The sequence below is a fragment of the Chelonoidis abingdonii genome, chromosome 3 (assembly GCF_003597395.2).
Source record: "Chelonoidis abingdonii isolate Lonesome George chromosome 3, CheloAbing_2.0, whole genome shotgun sequence".
Taxonomy (NCBI): domain Eukaryota; kingdom Metazoa; phylum Chordata; order Testudines; family Testudinidae; genus Chelonoidis; species Chelonoidis abingdonii.
Window position 1 is genome coordinate 9,045,105 of NC_133771.1, and position 23,698 is coordinate 9,068,802.

Sequence of the window (23,698 nt, forward strand, 5' to 3'; positions counted from 1 at the left end):
AGTAACCGAAGGCATTTTGTTAAATATCACACCATTGAATTGTTTTGTTGTTCACTGTCAAGGAAACTGGCACTTTTCTCTGATTTTCTGGGCATGGGTGAAATGGAAGCAAAGAGGAGAGGAAAATGAAAGTTCTGATTCTCCTTTCGGATTCTTTGTCTTTTACCACAGTGTAACGCCATAAAGTCAGTGGAATTACTCCTGGTTCTGCACCTGTGTGCGAGAGAAGAACCTGGTTCTGATTCTCTGATCCATGTCACGCTGGGATGCAGATTTCTTTACTGGGGGCGTTTATTTCATTTTTGATCCTCAAGAGTAAAAACAGAAACATTTACATGATTTGGAGCCTTGCTCATTGTTGGCCCATGTCATCAGACACTCTTAACACTGGTACCCTGTCCTTCCTCCTCACTTTCCTCCTACTGTTTCTTTTCACTCTTTTCACTCTGTTTCAAATTAGACTAATTTCTTTGGGGCTAGGACTATGTCTCCATATGTGATTGTCCAAATCTGAGCATGGCAAGGCTCAGTTCTGATCTGAGCTGTGGCCCTTGGGGTCTGCTGCAATAGAACTAAGGGGTCAGGTTCTCCAGATGATGTAAAGCAGCATAGTTCTATTGAAGTGACACAAGCTGAGGATCTGACCCAAAAATATTGAGCTCCACTGAATTCACTGTGGAGTTACCCTCAGGGTAAATTTTGGCTCTGCAACTTTCCAGATGTTTTTGAAGGTGCAAAATGGGAATTGGGCTAAATTCTTCACTGGTGGAACTTCACTGAACTCAGCTTAATGGAGTGACATGAGGGATGGCTTTGGCCATATAAGCGGTGTTTACCCTGAAATTTAACCAAGGGGAAGACGTTCGGCTCTTTGGACATCTCCATGGCCACATTTCTCATTGAGCACTTACCCTAGCAACAAGTTTCCACTTCCGACAGAGACTACATGGCAAGTGTAGAGAGGGGAGAGAAAGTCCTTCCAAGGTTTGAAAGAATGAATCGGCTCCTCTCATGGGCATAGAAAAAAACTGTTGCAAGGAAGGCAGGGCTGGGAACATACAGAGAGAGAGAAAATGGCACAGGAATGAGGAAAAGCTACAGCACCCATTACTAGAGATGGACTTGAACCAGAGCAGAGGAGTCAAACACACCAAGAGCTAGCTCGAACTAAGATCAGGATCCAGAAGTGAATTTCCAAGCTGTTCCATGCCTGAACCAACTATGAGACTTCACGAAGTTTGCCACCTGGTTGCCAACCCTACAGCTGCCCCGATCCTGCTGAAAACTCCTTCGATTCCCCCTTCACAGGCATAGCATCCCATTGTGATGTCACCTCCAGTGAATAGATTCTGTGAGGTCACATGCAGATGGTGAATATTGTGCTCACCTCTAGGCAGAGGAAATTGTTGCCTTTGGCTAGACTATGGTGTGGGGAGGTTGCCCCTTGGTATCTGCCACAGCCTCACCTCTTCGAACATGAACAAGGAGCATCAAGTTAGAATGGGATTAAAATGCTGTTCCTTACCCTCTGGCTTCTAACTACGTTAATGAGAAGCACACATGCAGGTAGGTGGATTATAAACCCCGAGCACTGTCCTCAGTGGGAGATCTGGTTCTGCGCTCGTGTTATAACTCCCTGTGCTTTGCACCAGCATGAGTGAGCGGAGAATTAGGCACTGCCTTGTAGGCTGTCAATTCGGTAGCGCCATTCTCCAGGCTTACCCAGAAACAGCATTTCAGCTGCTTGTGCACAGTCTAGGACCTCTGTGTTCACAACCTTAATATGGGCAATAACTGAGCAATTTTCATAGGCACAATGAGACAGCGAAGTAAAGACCACTGGGTCCAAAGTCTGACTTTATAGCATTTGAAGACAACTGACTTTTGGGGGCAGGGGAAGTTCAGGGTGTTTTTTAAACTCTATGTAATCTTGTCTAGAGTTGTGAGTTACTTTAACCAATTACCCACCTCCAGGTGAGGGTTTACATCTAGGTTAATGTGTGAACCTTCAGCCCCAAGAATGATTGCAGTAGACAGGTTATTAGCAGAAGGGGGACCCCCTGGGCACAACTAGGACAACACCGTGCTGTTTTCTTACTTTTCTTAGCCAGCCGAACATCAATACATGCACTGCAGTCTGGTAAAGGAGAGAGAGCCCAATACAGAATGCATAATATTGGCATTAATCACACCATGGCTTGCGGAAAAACCTGGAGCATTAGCCCCACCATCAGCCTCACCATCATCAGCATCACCAAGGCATGCAGGCTGGGACACAACTTTTATAACGAGTTAAGCTTACACTAGGGTGATCAGGTAGAAAGTGTGAAAAATCGGGATGGGGGTAGGGGGTAATAGGTGCCTATATAAAGAAAAAAAGCCCCAAATATTGGGACTGTGCCTATAAAATTGGGACATTTGGCCACCCTAGCTGACACCCACTGGGGTTCATACGTATTCAGGAAGGTTTTTAATTCCCTTTGCTTATTTGAACCTCCACATCCCACTGCTTTTCAGTGCCCCATTTTTCATAGTCAAACTTGGTAGTTCGCCTTAAGCTCGTTAACATTTACATCTCCTTATGATCACTATAGTAACGGGCGGTTACCTAAGTCTCTAACATTTCATTCCCCCTACCAACCGTCATCTTGTATTGTCTGCTGATCTCCTGCAGCCATTGCGATCCAAACTCAGCAGTTATTTTCAAAACAGCAGCATATCACAAACATCTACACAAGCTCAGCAAGTTTATTACTCACTTATTTATGCTAGTTTATCTTTATAATATAGTTAATTTATCCTGAGGCCTAATTTGACTATGTTCAATACTTTACAAGCCTGAGGTCTGTAGGCTCTATATCTTAAATATATCTTAAATAGCTTTTTATTCCTGGCTACATCTGTCTATTATTATTTGTATTTTGTTAGCATTGCAGAGTGCTGGCCATGAACCCAGGAGCCCAATGTGCCAGGTGCTGTACAAATATAGAATGTAGACAGCCCCTGCCCCAAAGCAGTTATAGTCTTATTAATTATATTTGCTGCTTGCTTCTTAAACTCAAAGATTTCACATGCATCTTCATTTTCATGACAACTGGGCTAGCTGGAACAATGTGTTTTAATATAGCTAAATGCTAGGTAATACGTATAGGAACCAAGGCTTTCGGTCACACAGGATGGAGGAATGTATTCTGGAAGCTAGTGACTCAGAAGAGGATTTAGGGATCATGGTATATAGTCAGCGGAACATGAGCTCCTACTATGAAGCAGCGAGGAAGAGAGCAAATGCAAATCTTGTGATGTAATTGCAGGGGAATATCAAGCAGAAATAGGGAGGTGTTATTATCACTGTCTACAGCATTAGTGAGACCACTTCTGGAATATCGTGTCAATTTCTGATGTCTATACTTTAAAAAATGTAGTTGATAAATTGAAAAGAGTTCAGGGAAAAAAACTACTAGAACGAGTCAAGTTCTGGAAATCCTGCGTTACAGTGATACACTAAATAAACTCAGTCTATTTTGTTTATCAAAGATTAGACTGAGGAGATTTAATCAGGGTTTGTAAGTCCGGGGCGGGGGGGGGAGCTGATAGGTCCCAAACAAAGGAGAATGGTCCAATGGACGAAAGCTGAAGCTATGCAAGATCTGACTGGAAATAAAGGTGCACTTTTTTAAGTGAGAGTAATTAACCATCGGAGCAACTTGCAGAGGGAGTGGTGGAGTGTCCATCACTTGAATCTGTAAATCAAGACTGGATATACTTCTAAGAGATATGATCTATCTCAGCCACAAGCGTAGGCTTGATGCAGGATTCCATTGGTGAAAATTATATGTCCAGTGTTATGCAGATGAGAGTGGATAATCGTAGCAGTCCCTTCTTTGGCCTTAAAATCTGTTCATCTGTGAACGTTGTACTCATCATTCTGCCCACGTGACATCTAAGACTCCCAAGAATTTCAGATCCAAACACCTTTTAACTTTGCAGGCATTCAAAATGTAAACCTGGATTTAAAATGTGCAGATATCTCATCTCTTTGTGAAGGCTGAACCAAACCCCAGGATACAAATCCTCTCCCCTACTGCTTGTAACTTTGGGGTTGTTTCTTGGGCCCATCTCTAAAGACCCAAAGTGGTTCTGTCCCTTCTGAGTTAGGTGCATCACTGCAGAAAATAGACCCTGGCCTTCATTGCCCTCTTACATGATGTAAGTCAGGAAAAACTCCACTGATGCCAAGAGAGAGACAACAGCGTAGAAGTGGGGTGAACGTAGAATGGGGTCCTGTTGATGGTTGTATCTGTTTTGCAGACTGATTTGAAGTGACCTGTGTCCACACACACAAACACACACACTCTGCACTGCCTTTTTTTTTTAGAATGTGGGCTCAGACCTTCTTACAAACCATCCATGCTGAAAGAGTCAAAGACCGTAGGGGGCAAGGGTGCCGTGTCCGGTGAGTTCCCCTGGCAAGTGAGCATCCAGACCAAAGAGAAGCATTTTTGCAGCGGGTCGATTATAAGCAGCTGGTGGATTTTATCCGCGGCACATTGTTTCACAAATGAACTGTGAGTACTGGGGGGCGGGGGAGGTAGGGAATCCTTCTCATTGCAGCTGTTGAGTAGAGGCAGTGCTAAATAAAGTGAGTCAGCCACATTAGCTAGGGAGAGACAAGGAAATAAGTTTATGCCACATAGAAACTTTCCACACCTCCAGCCCCCACCTCCCTTCAGCTTAGGGTGACCAGACAGCAAATGTGAAAAATCGGGACAGAGGGTTAGAGGTAATAGGAGCCTATATAAGAAAAAGATCCAAAAATTGGGACTGTCCTTATAAAATCGGGACATCTGGTCACCCTACTCCAGCTCCATGATGTAGGGATGCAAAAGAGTCTCACTGCACAACCAGACTACATCTCTGACCACGCTGACCTCATCTTAATCAACCACGAAGCCTTTGCTACCCTGGGTGTAGCAGCCTTCTTCTGGCTGCTCTAAGAGGGCAACTGTTATTAGGCCAGATTCACCTCTTTCCTGCAATGTATCAAGCTAGGTAATAATAATAGGATGGTGTAAATTACACCCCCTCCCTCCATCAAAAGCAAGGGAGATTGCGGTGAGTGCACCAGCCAGCAGGCGCCATTTCAGGGGTCAGGGACGTTCCATATAAAGGAAGTGGAGGGGAGCGAAGAATCCATCCTCTCCCTCGTCCTCTGATCTGGTCTGGGGAGGAGACATTTCCCAGCCCCACTTTGGAGGCTGGGGATGAAGAGTCTGTGTCAACCAGCCGCCTCTTATCTCCTGGGAGGAGGAAGAGGCAGGCCTCTTGGTGCTTCTCACCTTATCCAAACAGGGAGGAGAAAAAGATCACCAGGGTGGGATTCGGAGAAACCCAAATACCCTTGCCTCAAATACCAGCGATGCGGCTGAGTGGTGGCCCCGTGCACCTCTCTACTTTTTTCATTACCACACTCTTGCCATTAGGACAAGCTAGCACACTTTAGCTCCACCCACCTCAAATCCCATCCCCATCCCTGTTAGGGGGTAACAGTGCTCCTCAATAGCCCTTTGGGCTTGTAAAGTCCCTTCCATCCAAGGATCTCAAAGCACTTTACAAGCCAACTCATTCTCAGTTTACAGGTAGCCCAAAGTCATAAAGAAAATCAGTGTCAGAGCTGCCTGTAGAACTCCTTACTCCCAACCCCCTGTTTTCACTATTAGCTCTGCTGTCTTCCTGCAGCCTGCCTGGCTTCCACATGAGGTGCGTGATGTGTGGTGCTGGGCAAAAACTTTGCACAAAAATTAGGACGCCTTCCCAATGGAAGTGTCTTTGCCCTTTGGTGAGAAATCAAACATGGCCCTGCTCTTGCACCAACAAAAACCAAAATGATGGTGTTTACTCAAAAATGATTCCTTTTCAGTGGAAAAAGAGCAAATATCTACACACAAATTAGGAATGTGCTAGGCACTGCACAAAGATAATGAGAGATAGTCCCTGCCCTGAAATACCTCCAACCAGATGGACAAAACAAAGGGTAGGAGGGAAACAGAGGCACTAAAAGAGGGGTGCTCTTGGCCTAAGTTCATACAGCAGGTCAAGAAAATGGATGGTCAAATGGTTAGGTCTAACCTGGACTTGGGAGATTGAGGTTTACTTCCCTTTTCTGCCACAACTTCCTCTGGGACCTTGAGTAAGTCACTAAATACCTGGTCCTGCTGTACCACCGTCAATGAGCACAAGACCTGCCCCTTAGTCGCTCTGTGCCTTCTTTACCCATCTGCATGGTGGGGATGACAGCACGTCCTGTCCTCACTGAAGTGTTGTGAGGATAAATCTATTACAGATTGTGAGGCACTCTGATACCATGGTGATGAGTGCCAGATGATACACATCTAGTGACAGAGCCTGAAACATTTGGAGCAAAACTAGGCCCATTTTCGAACAAGTACGCCCAAGGAAATCAATCTGGCTCCTCCTGGAATAAGGTGCTACTCCCTGTGAGTGAGGGAGGCAGAATCCGGCTTTCTGTGAAAACGGTTTCACAATGCTGCCAGTGCTAGCAATGCAGATGGGTTGCCATGGCCTCTTTGGCTATCTCAACCCTGCAATGTGCAGAGTGTCCGACGGAGAGTGTCCCCCCCGCCCACCTTTGCAGAATGACTTTGCTCCCCTTGTTCACGCTTTGTCTCTATTTCGTTACTAAGTCCACCAGATCTTTACGTGGCGTTTGGGGCAGTTGACTTGGAAAGCCACCAAGTAGAGAAGAAAAAGCTGGACAGGCTGATTCTGCATGAGCACTTCAATAGCATGAACAGGGACAACAACATCGCCTTGATCCTGCTCGACTCACCAGTAGAGTTCAGTGAACACAAAATGCCCATCTGCCTGCCCTTCATTCATGACCTTCAGACGTGGAAGGGCTGCTGGGTTGCTGGTTGGGAAGCCAAGGTTGCAGGTACTGTACTGTGTGGGGGGAGGGGGATATTTGCCAGTGAAGTCTGCGTTCACTTACTTTAAAATAACCCCCCTACAGCAAAACGAGGGATGGGTGTACGTAGCCCAGGCAAGAAGCTCTGGTTTCAGCCAGACGGCAGCTGCCATTCTTCTCAGCTGGGCAAGGCCCAAACCAAATATACATGACCTAGAGAGCACCCACAGGCCCCGTGAGTTCGGAGGGAGGCTGTGATGGCAGGCTGCTCTCACCATTGCTGGAGATAGCACGGTAGGTGTGTCAGGAGGACTGTGGGAGGGCGGAGATGAAGATGAAAGCGGCTAGGCACCCAGTCTAACCCTTAGAAAGAGCAGCCCCCTCTCCAAATTACGACACCAAGGTTCCTTCACATATAGCAGCTCCCCTCAGTCTGAGGCACCGCTCTCCAGTGCAAAAAGCATCCCCCTCCCTGCCTCCAACAGAAGACACCTCCCACCTTGTGAAGATAGCTCCAACTGGAGACCATGAAAGCCTCAATTTTCAGTCCCAAAAGCTAGACACACAACAAATTTGGCTGGGATGCAGGTAAATCTGGGCTTAAATTGAGAGCTGTGGTTCGTAATGAAGGGGAGTTGAGAGCTAGGACCGTGCTGGGTGAAAATATGTTCATGGGCTGATTGTTCCTGTGGATTCCAGCCTCTTCGCTCCTCCTCAGCTGGAGAAACTGATTTAGGTGGACAGGAAAAAACTGCGTAATGGCCCACTTTACTCTCTGGTGAAATCCCACTGAAGTAACAGAAGCTACATCAGGACTGAATTTGGCCCAATATTCCTTACTTGGTTAAACAGCGATGAGTGATCATGAGTAAATATTTGAAAGGCTTACTCAAGAAAGGAGACCATTTGGGTAGGATGGTACCAACCCAGGGTATTACAATAGCCCCATATACTCTATTGGAGCTTATTGTCTCGGCCAAGTCTTCTCTCCGAACTCCCTCTTTATGTAGTAGAGGGGTTGTGTTTTTCTTGCTATCCCTTTTGCCCCCATAAACCATATTATCCTATTTTACTTTGCTGCCTCTGTGGTAAAGCAGCGTAGAAGCAGAAAGGCCAAGCATGAGAGCAGACGAATGTTGGGCACGTATGGGGGTTTTCTGGGAGTTGGTTCCCAGAACATAGTAAATGGAGGGGATGACTCCTCTGTGGGTTATTCACTTGTTGTTTTGGGGCATAGGGGCTTCCTCGATGTTTTTTTCTTGTGTCAGCATGTTTCTTCAGCAGCAAGTCTTTAATCAGCTGCCTTGCAAAATGGCAAGAGGGGGGCAGTGTTTTCAGTCTCATTTCTCCTCATGAGGTGGTAGTCAGCCTCCGGACAGCCTGGCTGGCAAAATGCCGAGTTAGCTGAGCTCCCATACAGACTCTGAGCTCACACTGGGGTCCATGAAGAAGGTGAAGTTACATTGCCTTAGGAGGCTCTCCCTTGAACTCACCAGTGTAAGAAGCTTGCTGGGGACAACCCCTAGTGCTCAGCACTTTGGGTGGTTCAGTGGTACTGCCACCTATAGATCAGCCTAGGGAGGCCGATGTAACTTTGGAGAGTCCGTTGGAAGCTGAAATTATGCCAGGAGCTATTTTGGCCCCAAGGAGGACACAAGACTGGCATCAAACCGCTCACCCACAGGGAGGCAAGGTTTGTCTTGGAAGAAGCACTTGCACTATTGTGATGAGGGCCATGTTAGTATCTAAAGAGACCCAGGTTCCTCACTGCACTGGGACTCAAGGGGGGTGATCTCCTCTGTTCAGGGACTGTGGAGTTGGATCACCTCCAGTTCAAACTACGGCAGCTCTAGGGGTGCCCTCAATTGTGCATCCCTCTGCTATAGCCTCTCTGAGGCTTTCAGCAGCAGGGGGTCAGCAAGGGGCACTCTCCATCCTCACCCCACCTCCACTCCACCTCCAGCCTGTCCCACAAACAGCCCCCTGCACTGGGAGGTGGCACAGGAGTAGGGGTGGGGATGCATTCACTGGGGAGCCTTGTAGCCACATTGCAGCTAATGGCCACAGTGTAGTGATGATCCCTGCCTACCTTCCCCAGCAAAATTCCTCAGACCGGTTTGATGCTGGTGTCACTCCATTGACTTCAGCTCGAATTTACCCCAACATCACTGAGAGCTGAATGAGACCCTTCCATCATACAGACTCCTCTGCAGAGGCACAAACATCTGCGGGGTCAAATTCAGGGCTACACGCTGCCCCTTGGCAACACTGAGTTCATGTGTTGGGCGGGGAGGGGAGGAGGAATTCACAGCCTGGGGGCCAATTTTTGGCCCAGCTTTAACTTTAACCAGGTACTTATGAGATCTCCCAGCATGCACTTGGGAAGAGCTAATTTGGAGGAGCACATGTCTCCTGCCCTGGGTGAGTCACTTACAGTTGACAGGCCTCCTACTGTGGCATCTTCAAAGGACCTTTTTCTTCCTTTGCTCCTGATGGGTTCTGAAGGAGAACGAGGGTTAAAGGAATGTACTTTTCTTGTAGCCATGAATATTTCAGGCCGTTTCACGGCTCCATGGGAATTTGGTGCATGCAAACACTTTCTGGTTTCTTTTTGAATAGGAAGTTTTCTAACATAGATTCTAACAGTTTGCTAACATGGATTTCAAGTCTATTTGCCACTTAGTAAGAGAAAAAGGTGATGACTGCTTCAGGGTCTTGGAGATGCCTCGAAGGCGCCAAAGGACAAGCGGGGCTGATGTCTAGACCTTGATCGTCTCTTGTTCAGAGAACATATTGACCATTCAATTTACTTTGCTATTTTGTGATTTTGTGACCTGCCACTCAGCCCCGTGGTGAGTCCAACAATAGTCTCTAGATGCTGAGCTGGGGACCAGTCAAGTGCAATTCATTGCAGAACATCACAAAGAAGAAAAGAGGGTGCTGGCCCTTTAAGGACCAAAAGAGGCTTTCCTCAGCCAAAGTCCAGAGTTGAACTGTGGCTTGTTTCAGCCAGGCCTCAAAATGGAGTCTACTGCTTACCACACCAGAATTTCCCAATGGCCAGTTCACAGCCAGCCACAGGATTCTACCCAGCCATCACCCGACTTTTCTAGGGTTGCATCATTACCATAGCAGGCCCTGGCCTGTTACTCTGGAGATCCCTAGTCTCAGAAAAGGGCAGTTGTGGTTTTCCTTCAGATCCCAAGCAGAAGTTCAACTCCCTCCCTGCCAACATCTAGACAGCCTCAGCAGACCCTGCCACAGGATCATGCGCTTACTCCTGCTCTTTTCAACTAGCCTTAGAGTTGATAACAAGGAGCACTCATAAAAGCTTGGCCTCAAACGTCTTTGTAGAAGAGGATGGATTTTTGTTTGTTTATCCTTCATCCCTGTTTAACTCAAGTGCAATGCAATCTGCTGTCTCTTATACTTAGCCCGGAAGCTCCTTGGGACGGACCATTTGTTCTGTTTTTGGACAGTGCCTGGCACAATGCGGTCCCAGCCCATGACCGGGGCTCCAAGGCACTAAAGATAACTAAAGAAGAAGATAAAGCACAAGAAAGGATCTTTGTGAAAGGTTCCGCATTTCTAACTTTTCACCAAGTGCTGAGAAATCTCCTGTTCCTGGTCAATGGTCCTCCAAGATGTTCTCCAGCAAAAACAGGAAAAACTGGTGTTCCTAAGAAAAAAGACAAGCAGAATTTTAAATTAGCTACAGCACTAAGAAGGCAAAGCACAAGTGCCATTGATTTGTGGTTTCACCCAAGAATCCCTGGACTGAATGGACAACAGAGAGTGAAATGCCATCTCCCCAGAGACCCTCAGGGCTGGGAAACTTTGAAAGGGTGGCTTGGGGAAGCTTGCTCTGCTCTCCTCCCTGTTTTATAATGAAAGGGTGAAATTCACACCTGCGCGCCTTAAGGCTTGTGATTCCCCCCTACACGAGTGAATTTCACTCGACGCACCCCTGTGTTCACACCCTACACACAATTGTAACAATCTTTGTACGCAATAGGCCTTGTGAGGTATCCATTGAAAATGAATAGCTCACTGATCATTACCATTCTTGTGGGATGGGTGCATGGCAGGGGGTGCTGGGATAGGGATGAGGAGTTGGAGGTGCAGGCGGGTGCTCTGGGCTAGGACCAAGGGGTTCGGAGGGTGGGAGGGGATCAAGGCTGGGGCAGGGGATTGGGGCATAGGAGGGGATCAGGGGGGAAAGCTCCGGGTGACACTTACTTCAAGCAGCTCCCAGAAACAGCCGCATGTCTCCCCTCTGGTTCGTACGCAGAGGTGCGGCCAGGCAGCTCTGAGCGCTGCCCTGTCCACAGGGACCGCTCCTGCAGCTCCCATTAGCAGTGGTTCCCAGCCAAAGGGAACCGCAGGGGCAGCGCTTGGGACAGGGGCAGCATCCTGAGCCCTCTGGCTGCCCCTACGCATAGGAGCTGGAGTGGGGACATGCGCTGCTTCTGGGAGCCGTGAAGAGTGGGGCAAAACCCCGACCCTGCTCCCCAGCTGAAGCGCCAGAGCAGGGCAAGCCCTAGATGCTGCTTCCTGGCGGGAGCTTGAGGGCCGGATGTGGCCTCTGGGCCGTAGTTTGCCCAGCCCTGTTCTACGTGGATGGAGATTTGCTACGCACTCATTTACCCCTAGTGCCCGTTCTGCTCCCTGCGTTACCTTTATTTGTCTAATTGATACTTACAGCCCTTACTTCCTCTTCAGAGCAGTGCCAACCAGATAACCCTCCCACACGCTGCAGCCTATTAAAGGGCATAGAAGGGGCTGCTCATCTGGGTGCTCAACACCTCCAGGGACTGCTGCAGTGGTTGCTTCTGTACCCTCCTCTGTGGGGCTGTGCTTGGAGACCCACAGTATAGCAGGAGGGTTGATAGGCCCTTGCTGTGATCTGACTCCAGATATTTGAATAGTATGGTTTTAGATTGTTCCTTAACCACCCCTAACCCCTATCCACACACTCTTGCTCTCGCCTCTCTTTCTCTGCTAGGGGACAAGATGAAATTAACCAAGAGGCTAAGGAAAATGGAGATTAAGCTGATCAGCAAGAAGCAGTGCTCTGAGTGGCTCCCGGAGCTAACGGAGAACATGCTGTGCGCGGGCTCCGCAGAAGGAGGGAAGGATGCCTGCCAGGTAAAGTAAACAGGTGCCTGCAGAACCACACTGCAGACGTCAGCAGAAAGAAATCACAGCGGAAAGTGATTTGCTATGGTAATGAACATTGATCCCTTCCGCAGCCCCCTGGGGTTGCTAATGTTTCACTGCATGTGTTCAGGGCATGAAACTCCAAAGAGTGCAGCCGAGGAACTGGCAGAATATCTTGGTGCCTTGTTAAAAATGGATATTGAACAGGACAGCCAGGGTGCAGGGCTCCTTGGGTTAACAGGTGTTCGCAGTGCTGCAGAAACAGCCCGCTCAGTTCCAGGGAGGACACTGCACCTTGCATTGCTCTTAAACAATTCCTCATCTGTCACTCCAGGAGCAGAACTCATGGAGCGGTTTTCACCTTCCTCAGCTAAAAAGACAGGTGGACTTGATGCAGGGTGTTGGAAGGGGCATGGGCAACCAAAAGGAGGAAAAAATGAGATGATCTCAGACTGCCCCTTCCCAGAACTATATTTTACATAGGGAGGAGTAGCTTGGATGGCTCCGGGGACTGGGAATGTGAGACGGAGCCGGTTGTATCAAAGCAGCCAGTTCAAACCAAAAGCAGGTACAGGCCTAGAGTTGTTACTATCCGCTGGCTGGTTGGTGGCTGATGTGACAAGGAACGTGGTGGTCTCAGGCCCTGTTAGTATGCTGGTATATTTATATGCCAGCAGAGCCCCTAATGTAGGTGCAACAAATGCTGACAGAAGGAGTTTTCCTCCTGCCATATCTATGCAACCTGCCTGAACAACGTTAGCTATGCTGACAAAAGTACTCTTGGGTTGGCATAGCTGCATCTACACTGGGAGCGTTGGTCATGTAGCTATGTCAGCCAAGGGATGGTGTTTTTTTCTTCTTGTTGGTTTCCACCCTCTGAGCAGGTCTAAACTTGGCAGTGGAGACCAGGCCTCAGTCCAATTTCCATAGACAGGACATGACCGTCTCTTACTGTGATACAGAAAGACAGCGTATGCGGCGTGAGGGGAGAATTGGCTTCTGCACCACGGGTAACAAATGGAGAGCACCTCTCCCTCTCCTATGGTCAATGCTGCAGAAGACATAAGTGTGTATAAATCCCAGAAGGGTGTAAACACCAAGGGGTGGAGATTGGCTAGGTTTGTCTGGGAGTGGTAGAGCAGAAGAAATGGGAAGAAATTCAGTAAAGGAGAGTTCAGGCTGAATATCAGCAACCTTCCTAATAGGAAGGTCAGTCCAGCTCTGAGTGCACAAGGCTTTGACACCACAAATACACCAGCACAAGAGGCAACAATTAGACAGCCTCCCCCGCCCTCTTGATGGCTCTCCTAGTCTGAGGTATCAAGACTGAAAGAGCCATGGAGACTGGACAACTCTGCCATCCGTAGAAGCAATGCTTCCAGTTCAGGGTTGAGTCACATTGAAAGGGTCGCATGGGTCAGCTTTGCTTTGAGGAATCGTTCTTTGGAGAGATGGAGAACTGCAGTCTCCAGAGCTGTTAATCTGTCAGCTTTCACCGACGTGAAATTCCCTTCAAATTTTTAAAAAGAAAACTGCCAAGGGGTAACATTAATATCATTAAATAATGCCCTTGTCTATCCTTGCCATAAGTTGTGCATTTGATTTATGCTATTGCAACAGCTACACTATCTGTACCAGCATAATGAATCTCATGTAGCCAAAAAGTTGACTAGGTCTTTATTTTGATCTATAATGTGCTCGAGTATAGTGAGAAATGAGGAAGTAATGTGTACTGAACAGAAAGTGCCTGTGTGCAAGACAACATTCTCCATGCCCTGACTCATGTGTGTGAAATGCTGGGAGTCTCGAGTTTAACTTGAGCCCGATGTTCCAGCTACTGCCCATCTTCAGCGCAAGGTAGGCAGGTTTACTCGTGTGGCTCGGCCAGGCAGAAATGGGCTGTAGCTTGAAACTGTGGGAAAACCCTAGAGCTGGTGGCAAAAAATCCGATGAAATGCTTTTAAATTGGAATTTGCCAATTCGTCCAAACCGAAATGTTTTGCAGAGATGGTTCGGTTTCGATGAAGTTCCTGCCTGGTTTCCTGCCAACCGGCCTGCCTGGCTGGTAAACTAATGGGGAGATGAGAGCTTGGAATCTCTGGGAACCGCAGCCCCTAGACTCCTGGCTTCTCTGCACCTTGGGTTTCTAGGGTCCCTGGTTCCAGGGCAGCCCACCAGGCAGAGTGCCCCAGAGCCAAGACTCCATTCTCTTTAACAGAAAATTTTGAACTATTGAAATCTTCTGCTAAATGGAATTGCCTTTCTCTGCTCCGCTGTAGAAGCAACCTAAAGTAGGACGCAGACAGCAGCGCTGCAGGAACATGGATTGGCCCCTGTCCAAACAGGTCTAGGAATTCATTAATCTGGAATTTGTGTTTAAACTTTGTTCTGTTCTTTGAGCCCCGGTATGGATGGGGCCTCGTAAACTTAGAGCAGGGAGGAGGGGAAAGGATGGTATCTCATGGACTCATTCTCATTGTCATGAAAGGGTTTTGGGGGCTGTCCAGGTGCACGATAGGGAAGCCCTCTAATCTGTCACATTTAGAGATGAGCTGGACCCAAAATCCTGGAGCCAAACACCTCCACACATTGGGGATCTTCAGGTCTGGATATACTAACTGCTGAGATAACATAGCCGCATACGCGTAGCACAGGAAATGTGCCTCCTCACAATATGGTATGCCCCTGCACCCTCCTGGATGGATAATCCCAAGTGTGTACCCCCTGGCTCTCCATCTTGTGTTACAACATAAAGGTACTTACACATCACAGGCCAATTTGTTATTCGTGATCACTGTCATGAATGTGGACGTTTTAAGGAGGGGACCTCCGCGAATGCTAATACAAAAGCTTTACACTACTGACTGCTAGAAAGTGTACGCAACTGTAACAGGCTTTGTTGGGGCAAACTATAGAGAATCTCATCTGTTATGCAGTGACAGAAGCACAATTATTTTGTGGGTTATGGATGGTGTCTCTATAATATTCCAAGGAAGACTCAGTAGTGAATGTCTCAACTATTTTTACCATTAAAAAAATCAATTCAATTAAACAAATTTATTGAACACCAGCTACTTAAGGGTTCTTCAGACTTCTATAGAATGGCTTTGAATGAATGCTAATAGAAACTGTAATTGACTGGCTCTATTTAGCCGTAAATACTAGCATTCACAGATGATCAAGGTACACATACACTTCAGAACAGGCTGTACAGATTTCCTGTGTGGTTCGTGTGTGCTATTTTTCTTCCATGACCCTTGAATTAGGGTTTAGTTCCCTGTTTTCTTAAGCTTCCTTTGTTAGATTCTGAAGCAAAGAAAATGATTAGGGGGCTGGGACACATGACTTACGAGGAGAGGCTGAGGGAACTGGACTTGTTTAGTCTGCAGAAGAGAAGAGTGAGGGGGGATTTGATAGCAGCCTTCAATTGCCTGAAGGGGGGTTCCAAAGAGGATGGAGCTTGGCTGTTCTCAGTGGTGGCAGATGACAGAACAAGGAGCCATGGTCTCAAGTTGCAGTGGGGGAGGTCTAGGTTGGATATTAAGAAACACTATTTCACTAGGAGGGCGGTGAGGCACTGGAATGGGTTACCTATGGAGGTGGTAGAATCTCCATCCTTAGAGGTTTTTATGGCCCGGCTTGATAATGCCCTGGCTGGGATGATTTAGTTGGGGTTCGTCCTGCTTTGAGCAGGGGCTTGGACTAGATGACCTCCTGAGGTCTCTTCCAACCCTAATCTTCTATGATTCTATGAAAGGCATTAACAACAATTAAAGTCATTAAGGGGTTTAACTCACAAGGAAAATGCTTGCTAAACTCCTTGCTTATTTAGTGTGCACAATAACATAAGAACAGCCATGCTGGGTGTGACCAATGGTCCATCTAGCCTGGTATCCTGTCTTCCAACAGTGGACAGTGCCAGGTGCTTCAGAAGGAATGACCAGAACAAAGAAATTGTTGAGTGATTCATCCCCTGTCGTCCAGTCTCTGCTTACTGGCAATCAGAGGCTTAGGGACACCCAGAGCGTAGGGTTGTGTCCCTGATCATCCTGGCTGATAACTGTTGATGGATTTATCCCTCAGTGAAGAGTTGGGAAATGTCCCAGTTATATTTTGGAAGGTTTCTGGAAAGAAGAGGACCTGGATAAGCCAGTGCTTTGGCAAATGGAACAGAGAGCTGTTTACTTTGACATCAGTTCAAATCTTGTGTTGTCAGATGCTACCGGTGTGATGCTCTGCCCTATTCAATGTTGATATCACTAGGCTGCGTGCCTGTGTTCCCTCTGGGTGCTGTCCCAGCTCTTCGAAAATAGCTGACACAGCAGACCCGAAGAGAACCCCCAATGACCACAGACTCTAGTAAGGTACGAAGGCATGTCGGCCAGGTTTATTGTCGAAGAGAAACACAGTCTCTAGCTCCCTGGCAAACGTAGTCCAAGGTGCCGCTAAGGTACAGCTAGCCAGTACATATGTTATCCCTGACAATGGACTCAGCTCAGTCAGTGGCGGGACTTTCCACTGCCCCTTGGCTGGACAAAGACACCGCCCCAGGGATGCACTTATACACAGGTACAAAAGTTACACTTCACTCCTGATGTATTGAGGTGCAACCCCTCTACATAGTAAGGTGTCGCCTCTCACCTTGTACATGTTGGTTCAAACAAAACAGCTCTATCCATCATATTACCCTTTTGGCCCTGTCATTGGGATGGGTCAGCTTGTTCCTTGTTATCTGTAGGGAGTGTACGAGTATGCAAATGTTCTGATATCTGGTGTCCAGTAACTTTTAGGTGTGTCTCTTTTTGCAGCATCAGCCCTTTCCTTGCCAGCTTCTGTGAGCAGGGCCTGCCTCTGGCTCAGAGCTTCACTTTGCTTTATGCTAGTGAAGTCTTGTCTATTACTTTAGTTCAGGCCTTAGGCCTCATACCAGGCCTCTGATACCAAGGTTTGTATCTCAGGGCCGCCTCTTACTACATCTTGTTCAGATCACAACTGAAGGAACAATGATCTAATGGATAAGACATTGGATTGGAATCCAGAACAGCACTGTTTGACTCCAAGTGTGACTCTGGGCAAATGTCTCTGTACCTTAGTTCGCCATCTGTAAATTGGGGGTAATATTCCTATGTTGGTGATTTATGGTCTTGGGGGGCAGGGACTGACTCTACAGTGCCAAGCACATAGGGGCTGCTACTCACTACTGAAATACAAATTATAATAACAAACGTTCCCATCTCGTGGCTAATCTCTGTGAAGTGGTGGGTCTCAGTCCAGTTCCCCAGGACCAGGCAGTCAGATACCCTGGTGATGAATGCAAACTCACCAAACAGCATCATCACAGCTGGCCAGCTGTTGGCAATCTCAGCAGGAAGGCCCAGGTCTGAGCAGTCTGTGGAGTCTAATCTGCCCTCTTAACCCAAGCACACAGTTCAGTGGTTTGGTGATCTAACGCTAACATTCCTGTTTTGTGTCTTTGTGGTCCTGAGTGCTAATCCCTCCCACAAGTGACAAAGACCCACAACACCTTGTGGCAAACTGAGCTGGCACATAAATGGAACAGAAAGTCTTGTGAAACAGGGAATATTCATTAAGTAACAAATCTGCAAATGACAGATTGGGACCAGCACCAATAATAACGATACCTACTGAAAAACTGAAGAGGTTCAGAGAAAAGCTACAAGAAAGATAAAGGGATTGGAAAACATGCCTCATCATGGAAGATTCAAGGAGCACAATCTGTTTAATTTATCTAAGAGAAGGTTATGGGGCAACTTGATCGCAGTCTACAACTATCAACACGGGGAACAGAAATCTGATAATAGAGGGCTCTTCAGTCTTGCAGACAAAGATATAACAAGAACCGATGTCTGGAAGTTGAAGCTAGACAAATTCAGACTGGGAATAAGGCCCAGATTTTTAACAGTGAGGGTAATTAACCAGTGGAACAACTTACTGAGGATTGGGGTGGATTCTCCATCACTGGACATTTTCAAATCAAGACTGGAGGTTTGTTCTGAAAGATCTGCTCTAGTTCAAGCAGGTATTAATTTGGGGAAGTCAGATATGAGGCACATCAGACTAGATGATCGAAACGATCCCTCTGGCCTTGGCATCTAGCTACCTAGCCCTTTTCGTTATTAGATCCTAACGCACTCAAAGATGAGCTCTTTCTTCCAATGTTCTCTGTGAAATCTAGTCTAGGAGCTCACACGATTTTCATTACTGTAGCATCTGAGCAGTGCTTAAATTATAATGAAAGAGGTGTTGGGCTTCAAGCAATTAGGTGCTGGGACTCCAGCAATTTTGTTCTTACAACATCCCCATGAGTAGAGCAGTGCTCTTAGCCCCGTTGGACAGATGGGGAATTCAGGCAAATGGTAGATGAAGCGACTTATTTAGTCTGTCAAAGGGAGCTTGTGGCTGAGCCAGGAACTCCAATCTCATGAGCCGCAGGCTAGTGCCCCAACCACTAGCTCAATCCTTCCTGCCCACGTTACAAAATATCATTTGTGTGGCGGGTTCAATTTCCCTTCCCCACAACTTTCCCTAAAGATGATGCATTCAGAAACAAAATAAAGATGACAGTCATCTGTTGACAAAGGCCTTTACCTCCCTCCCTGCCAATGGTAAATGTCATTGCTTCGCATGCTGGGCCTTGTCAATGTGTAGACCAACACAGAAATGAAATCAGCTGAGACTTGCAAAGGCTGCGTGTTCATCCCACTAGCAGCAGGTGGGTTGTTCTCCCACCTAAAAAGATGTCTGAATGTGTTTCTTTGGATAAATTACAGTGTTGACGGCATGAATAAAAATAAGGGAGAAAGTGACTTGATGCCTCATGGAAGCCCATTGATCTCAATGGACATTGGACAAAGGAGATAATAGGTGGATGCTTCCAAGAAGTAAGATGCCATTTTTAAGGGCCGTTTCTGCCAAAACTCAAAATCATTTACCAGCAGTATGCCATCCGCATCTCCTTTTCGAACGGGAGGATTCACACGGAGTGCATGAATTAAGCATGAGATCTGATTTAATGGGGTTGTTTTTACCCTTCCCTAAGCTGGAATGCAGAGCCACGGAAGCAAAGAGGCTAATTTTAGTTAACTCAGTGCCCTGGGACTGGGTGCTTTAACTAATTAGCAGCAGCAAATGCCTGGGTGTATTGCTGACCAAAGTTACTGCACAGAAGGCTGGAAGCTGAAAGTTCCCCCGGAGCTGGGTTTGGTAGGGTCAGAGATGTCACCAAAAATGCATGTGGAATTAGTCACTTCGCAGTGAGCCTGGTTTGGGGATAGTGTTCTGCTCAGCAGGACTTGGTCCTTCTCACGCCCATAGGAATGGTGCACCTTGGGCCAGTTGTTTAAAGGGATTTAGGCACCTAAAGAGGCAGATAGGTGCCTAGTGGGATTTTCAGAAGCTCTGTGGCACCTTAGGTAGAGGGTCTTAGAACTGTAGGCATTTAGGCCTTTTGAAAATCCTACTAGATCCCTATCTGCATCTTTAGGTGTCTAGGTGCCTTTGAAAATCTGGTACCTTGAGCTTCATGTACTGGGAAAGGGATTAGAGGTGGGATTTGGCTCTCAGGAAGGAGATGCGGCAAAACGGATCAGTTTGCAGGGCATTGCCTAGGTTTTTCCACATGCAGCTTTTCAGGTGCCTATTTCTGCAGTTGATGTATCAGGCACTGTAGCCAGCTCTGTCTCCTTCCCTAAGCGCTGACTGCATGCCAGCTGCACACTAGGCAGTGCAAAGGAAGAGACAAATGTGCACAATCGTTAATTGGGGGAGTAGGGGGAAATAGCGACTGGCTAAAATGAAAACTCGACAAGCTGCAGCCTTGGCTCTGAATACTGGATTCCTGGGTTTTATTCCTCATGCTGCCGTCAGCGCACTAGTTTGTACAAACCAGCTCATTTCTCTGCTTCGGTGTTCCCAGCTATAAAACGGGGACCTACCCCACTCAGATGTGTCAAGCAGTTCTGATGGTCTCTTGTAAAATACCCTTCATAAGTGTAAGCCCTTGTTAGCAGGCAGCCTCTGAGACGATATAGCTCGTAAATTACACCCACTCTACGAGCTTTGTTTTTCATACTGCAGTAGGGTGCGCTACATGCAGCCTCACTGCTACCGCATAAGGCATCTGAGGCCTGATCCTGCCTCTGCTGAAGTACTAGCCATGTATCCATTGATTTCAAAGAGTGTGGGCCTTTGAAGAGGTCTGTTCAAATGGGACATTGTGCCTAAGGCTAGCAAGAGTGCATGGTCGAAGGTCACTGCAAGGAGAACATTAATACAACCCATTGAACTATATGGTTAAAATGGGGACAAGGCACATCTTTGGATTCTATGTTTGTGCAGTGTCCAGACATCCTGGTCTGTGACTGAAGCACCAAAGTGCTACTGCAATATGAATATTAATAAATAATACTCATGATGAGTTTATGCAACATTTACTCCACATTTAGCAGTATTTTCACCTGCAGTTAAAAGACACCAGGAAAAAAAAAATCTATACACACCCTTTGGGCCTGAGCTCTGCATCCATTGAAGCCAAAAGGTTCTCTGCTGTAGAGTTCGGTGGGAGCAGCAAGCCCATTTCCTTGCTCATTAGTGAATCCAAGGGAGCGGATCTGGGGAGCGGCAGATGGAGGAGGCTGGGTATGCCATCGCCAGAGATACTTTTCAAATGGGGATGAAAGCGAGAGACAGCGTTGCCCAGGAAAGCTGGCTCTGCCTGTGGAAACGTGTTCCGATTGCAGTCCGTACATGCCACATCAATTACTGGAGACAAGACAGTAAAATGGTGGGGCCTGGTGAGAGAAAGACGCTGGTAATATTTACAGCACCGCCTTGAAAGCACCTAGACTGCAATGAAGTTGTTTGAAATTTACAAGGGAGAGGCTGTAGCTTACCTGGTGCTTTTTGATCAGTACGGCATGGTGGTTCGCTCTCTTACACAGAGGTGCCTGGCTACATTTCTACTTATAGATCAGGAAACTCAACAAATCATTCTCTTTCAGGCCACACTAGCGAATGCGGGCACCTGCCTTTTCGGTGTGTCAATACTGCAGGGTGGAGGTTTGTGTGCATCAGCTGGTTCCCTTTGTAAATGGGAGCTTGCTCTCAGTGCCCTTCGCTGGGTTACAGAAAGGTCTGATGGGATCGATCGTTCATAGTTTGCTAATGGCATTTCAGCCTCACCACCCGCAGCCATGACGGCCCACTAGCTGGCCCCCCTCCTTCAATGGTGGGTTAGCCAATGGGCTGACTGGGCCTGTGCCCGGAGGCCCTGGACAATTGGGAGGGCCTGTAAAAAGGGGCACCCCAACCCGCTCCCCAGCAGAAGCGCCGGGCAGGCGGGGCAGGGGAAGGAGCGCTGCGTGGGTGGGGTGGGGTGGGAGAAGCCCCAGGGCCCAGACCCCCGCTGTGGCCCCAGGACTGTAGGAGCTCTCACTCCCTGCCATGGCCTCAGGGCTGGGGGAGCTCTCACTCCCCACTGTGGCCCTGGGGCCATGCTGGGGGGAGGGGAGACAGAGGTCCTTCAGTCTTGGGGCCACAGTGAGGAGGGGGGCAGAAAGGAGCAAATGGGTTGCATTACACCAGTGGTGGGTGGTGGTGGTGGAATGGGGCAGGACCATGGGTGGAACACAGGTGGCGGCCTCAGGAGGAAGGAGAAGAATGGGGTGGGGCCTTGGGCGGGTCCACAGGTGGAAGGGGCAAAATGGGGGCAGGGCTGCAGGCAGACAGGGTGGGGAGGGGTCCCCCACTTGCTCTGGTCCAGAGCCCCATGAAACCTTAATCTGCCTCTGGAAGGGCCAAGCATTGAATGGTCTCTCCCATACACTGAGCTATCCTCTCTCTCTCTCTCTCATAGAGGTTGTCTTTTAAGGTTAAAGCACATTGATGGGGTGGTATGGGGGTAGCTTGAATTCCTGCTGCCCATGATCCTTGACCGGCATCCTGGTCTTACACTGAGAAAGCACCTTCCCTGCTGAATTGCTCCAAGGGATCTCACAAAGCTGAGCCTGCTCTGTGTAATTTTCATCCTCAGAAGGGCTCAGTATTTGATTTTCCCAAGTCAGGTCCACCTCTGGCTTAACTCTGGGATCCAGCTGCTGTAAAAGATGCTGTTCATCATCCCATTGTGCTCTCTTTGTAACCCCTAGGGAGACGGTGGGGGACCTTTGGTTTGCACCTATGGAGATGTCATGAAGTGGTTTGCACTTGGCATAGTCAGCTGGGCAGAAGGCTGCGAGGAAAAACAGCATCCCGGCATGTACACCTTCATTTTCAACTACTTGGAGTGGATCCAGGCAGAGACGGCCAGGGAAGGGAAACCTTTCATCCCCGAAGGACTGGATAACATCATGATTTCCAAGCGGCTTCGCTCCAGCGCTTGGAAGCAGCCTTCACTTCCTGCTTCTTCGGTCCTTTTGTTTCTCTATTTTACTATTTTGCTAGTGATGATTTTCAAATCATAATAAAAATCAATTTCATCATCCCAACTCTCCTCTTCCTTATAGAAATCTTCATAATAATACCTGTCTCTTATAGAGACTTGTCATCAGTAGCTCTCAAAGCGCCTCACAATCTTTAATGGATTTATCCTCACAACATCCCTGGTGGGGAACTGAGGCATCAGGAGGCTGAGTTACTTGCTTAATGTCAGACGGGGAGTGTGTGGAGGAGCTAGGAATTACCAGTTACCAATATGCTCTTTTGTGGGATCATCCAGTTAAGCTCCATGTTAATGATATGAGCTTATGCCAATGTGATGGGTGATAGATTAGAGATACAATAGAGAGACAGACAGAGACTAGATCAATAAACACAGAAAATCTGGAAAACAAAAGTCCTGACCATTTCAAAAGTCAGCACTTCCCAAACAGTTGCATCAGAGCAAGCAGTTATTTCCTAGTCTAAGTATATTACTAGGAAATACAGTGATATCTTAGTTATCATTGCAGGAAAAGTTGCTGGTAAATAGACTTTCAATTGCAGCAGCTGAAGATGCTTTGAAATTTGGCCTATGACTAACCAGTCAGAATCTCACCTTCATTGCTTTCGAATGTTGGGTTTAGTTGGTACAAGGTGCTGTTGAAAAATTTAAGGTAGCAGAGAACTTTCTGCGATTTGCCCATTAGTCACCGTCTAACTAAGGCATCCATTATGGTAATTTAAACAGGAGGTATTTTTAAAAAATACAGTTACTAACCACCGGTTCAAAGAAAGAGCTCAACCAACAAAGCTTGAATTCCAGTTTTGTCTCCTTTGTTTACCAGAGATTACACCCTATTGGGAATTCGGTGCAATGCAGGAAGACATCTAGTGGCTGAATAATCTACTGCAGATAAACATCATACAAAGGAAGGCAAAAGTGAATAGCATTTTATTTATATTAAGGGATCTCTCCTAAGCATATTTGCATGTTCTAAATTCCCAGTAAAACAAATCAGAATTGAAGGTGCTCAGTGTAACACCAACAGACCCCAGTCATTGTGGGATAGGATTGAACCTAGGACCTCTATCACTTAGTGCATGAGTCTCTACTGCATGATCTCACTCACTCTCCTGTCGCAGTGGCACTAGATGGGACAGAACACTACACCCTGG

At 47.4% G+C, this 23,698-nt stretch overlaps 1 protein-coding gene across 1 annotated transcript; it reads left to right on the top strand.

The window, feature by feature from the left end:
* Positions 1 to 1,547: 1,547 nt before the first annotated feature.
* On the top strand, positions 1,548 to 22,566 carry LOC116823718 (serine protease 55). Its single transcript, XM_032778481.2, has 5 exons — positions 1,548 to 1,566; positions 4,376 to 4,565; positions 6,702 to 6,952; positions 11,931 to 12,073; positions 22,252 to 22,566. Exons 1-5 carry the CDS (start codon positions 1,548 to 1,550, stop codon positions 22,564 to 22,566), a joined length of 918 nt encoding a protein of 305 aa, XP_032634372.2.
* The last annotated feature ends 1,132 nt before the right edge of the window (positions 22,567 to 23,698 follow it).

Coding starts and splice junctions, on each gene's coding strand:
- LOC116823718 (XM_032778481.2), top strand. Junction 4,566..6,701: donor CATTGTTTCACAAATGAACT/GTGAGTACTGGG, acceptor TTCGTTACTAAG/TCCACCAGATCTTTACGTGG. Junction 12,074..22,251: donor GAGGGAAGGATGCCTGCCAG/GTAAAGTAAACA, acceptor TGTAACCCCTAG/GGAGACGGTGGGGGACCTTT.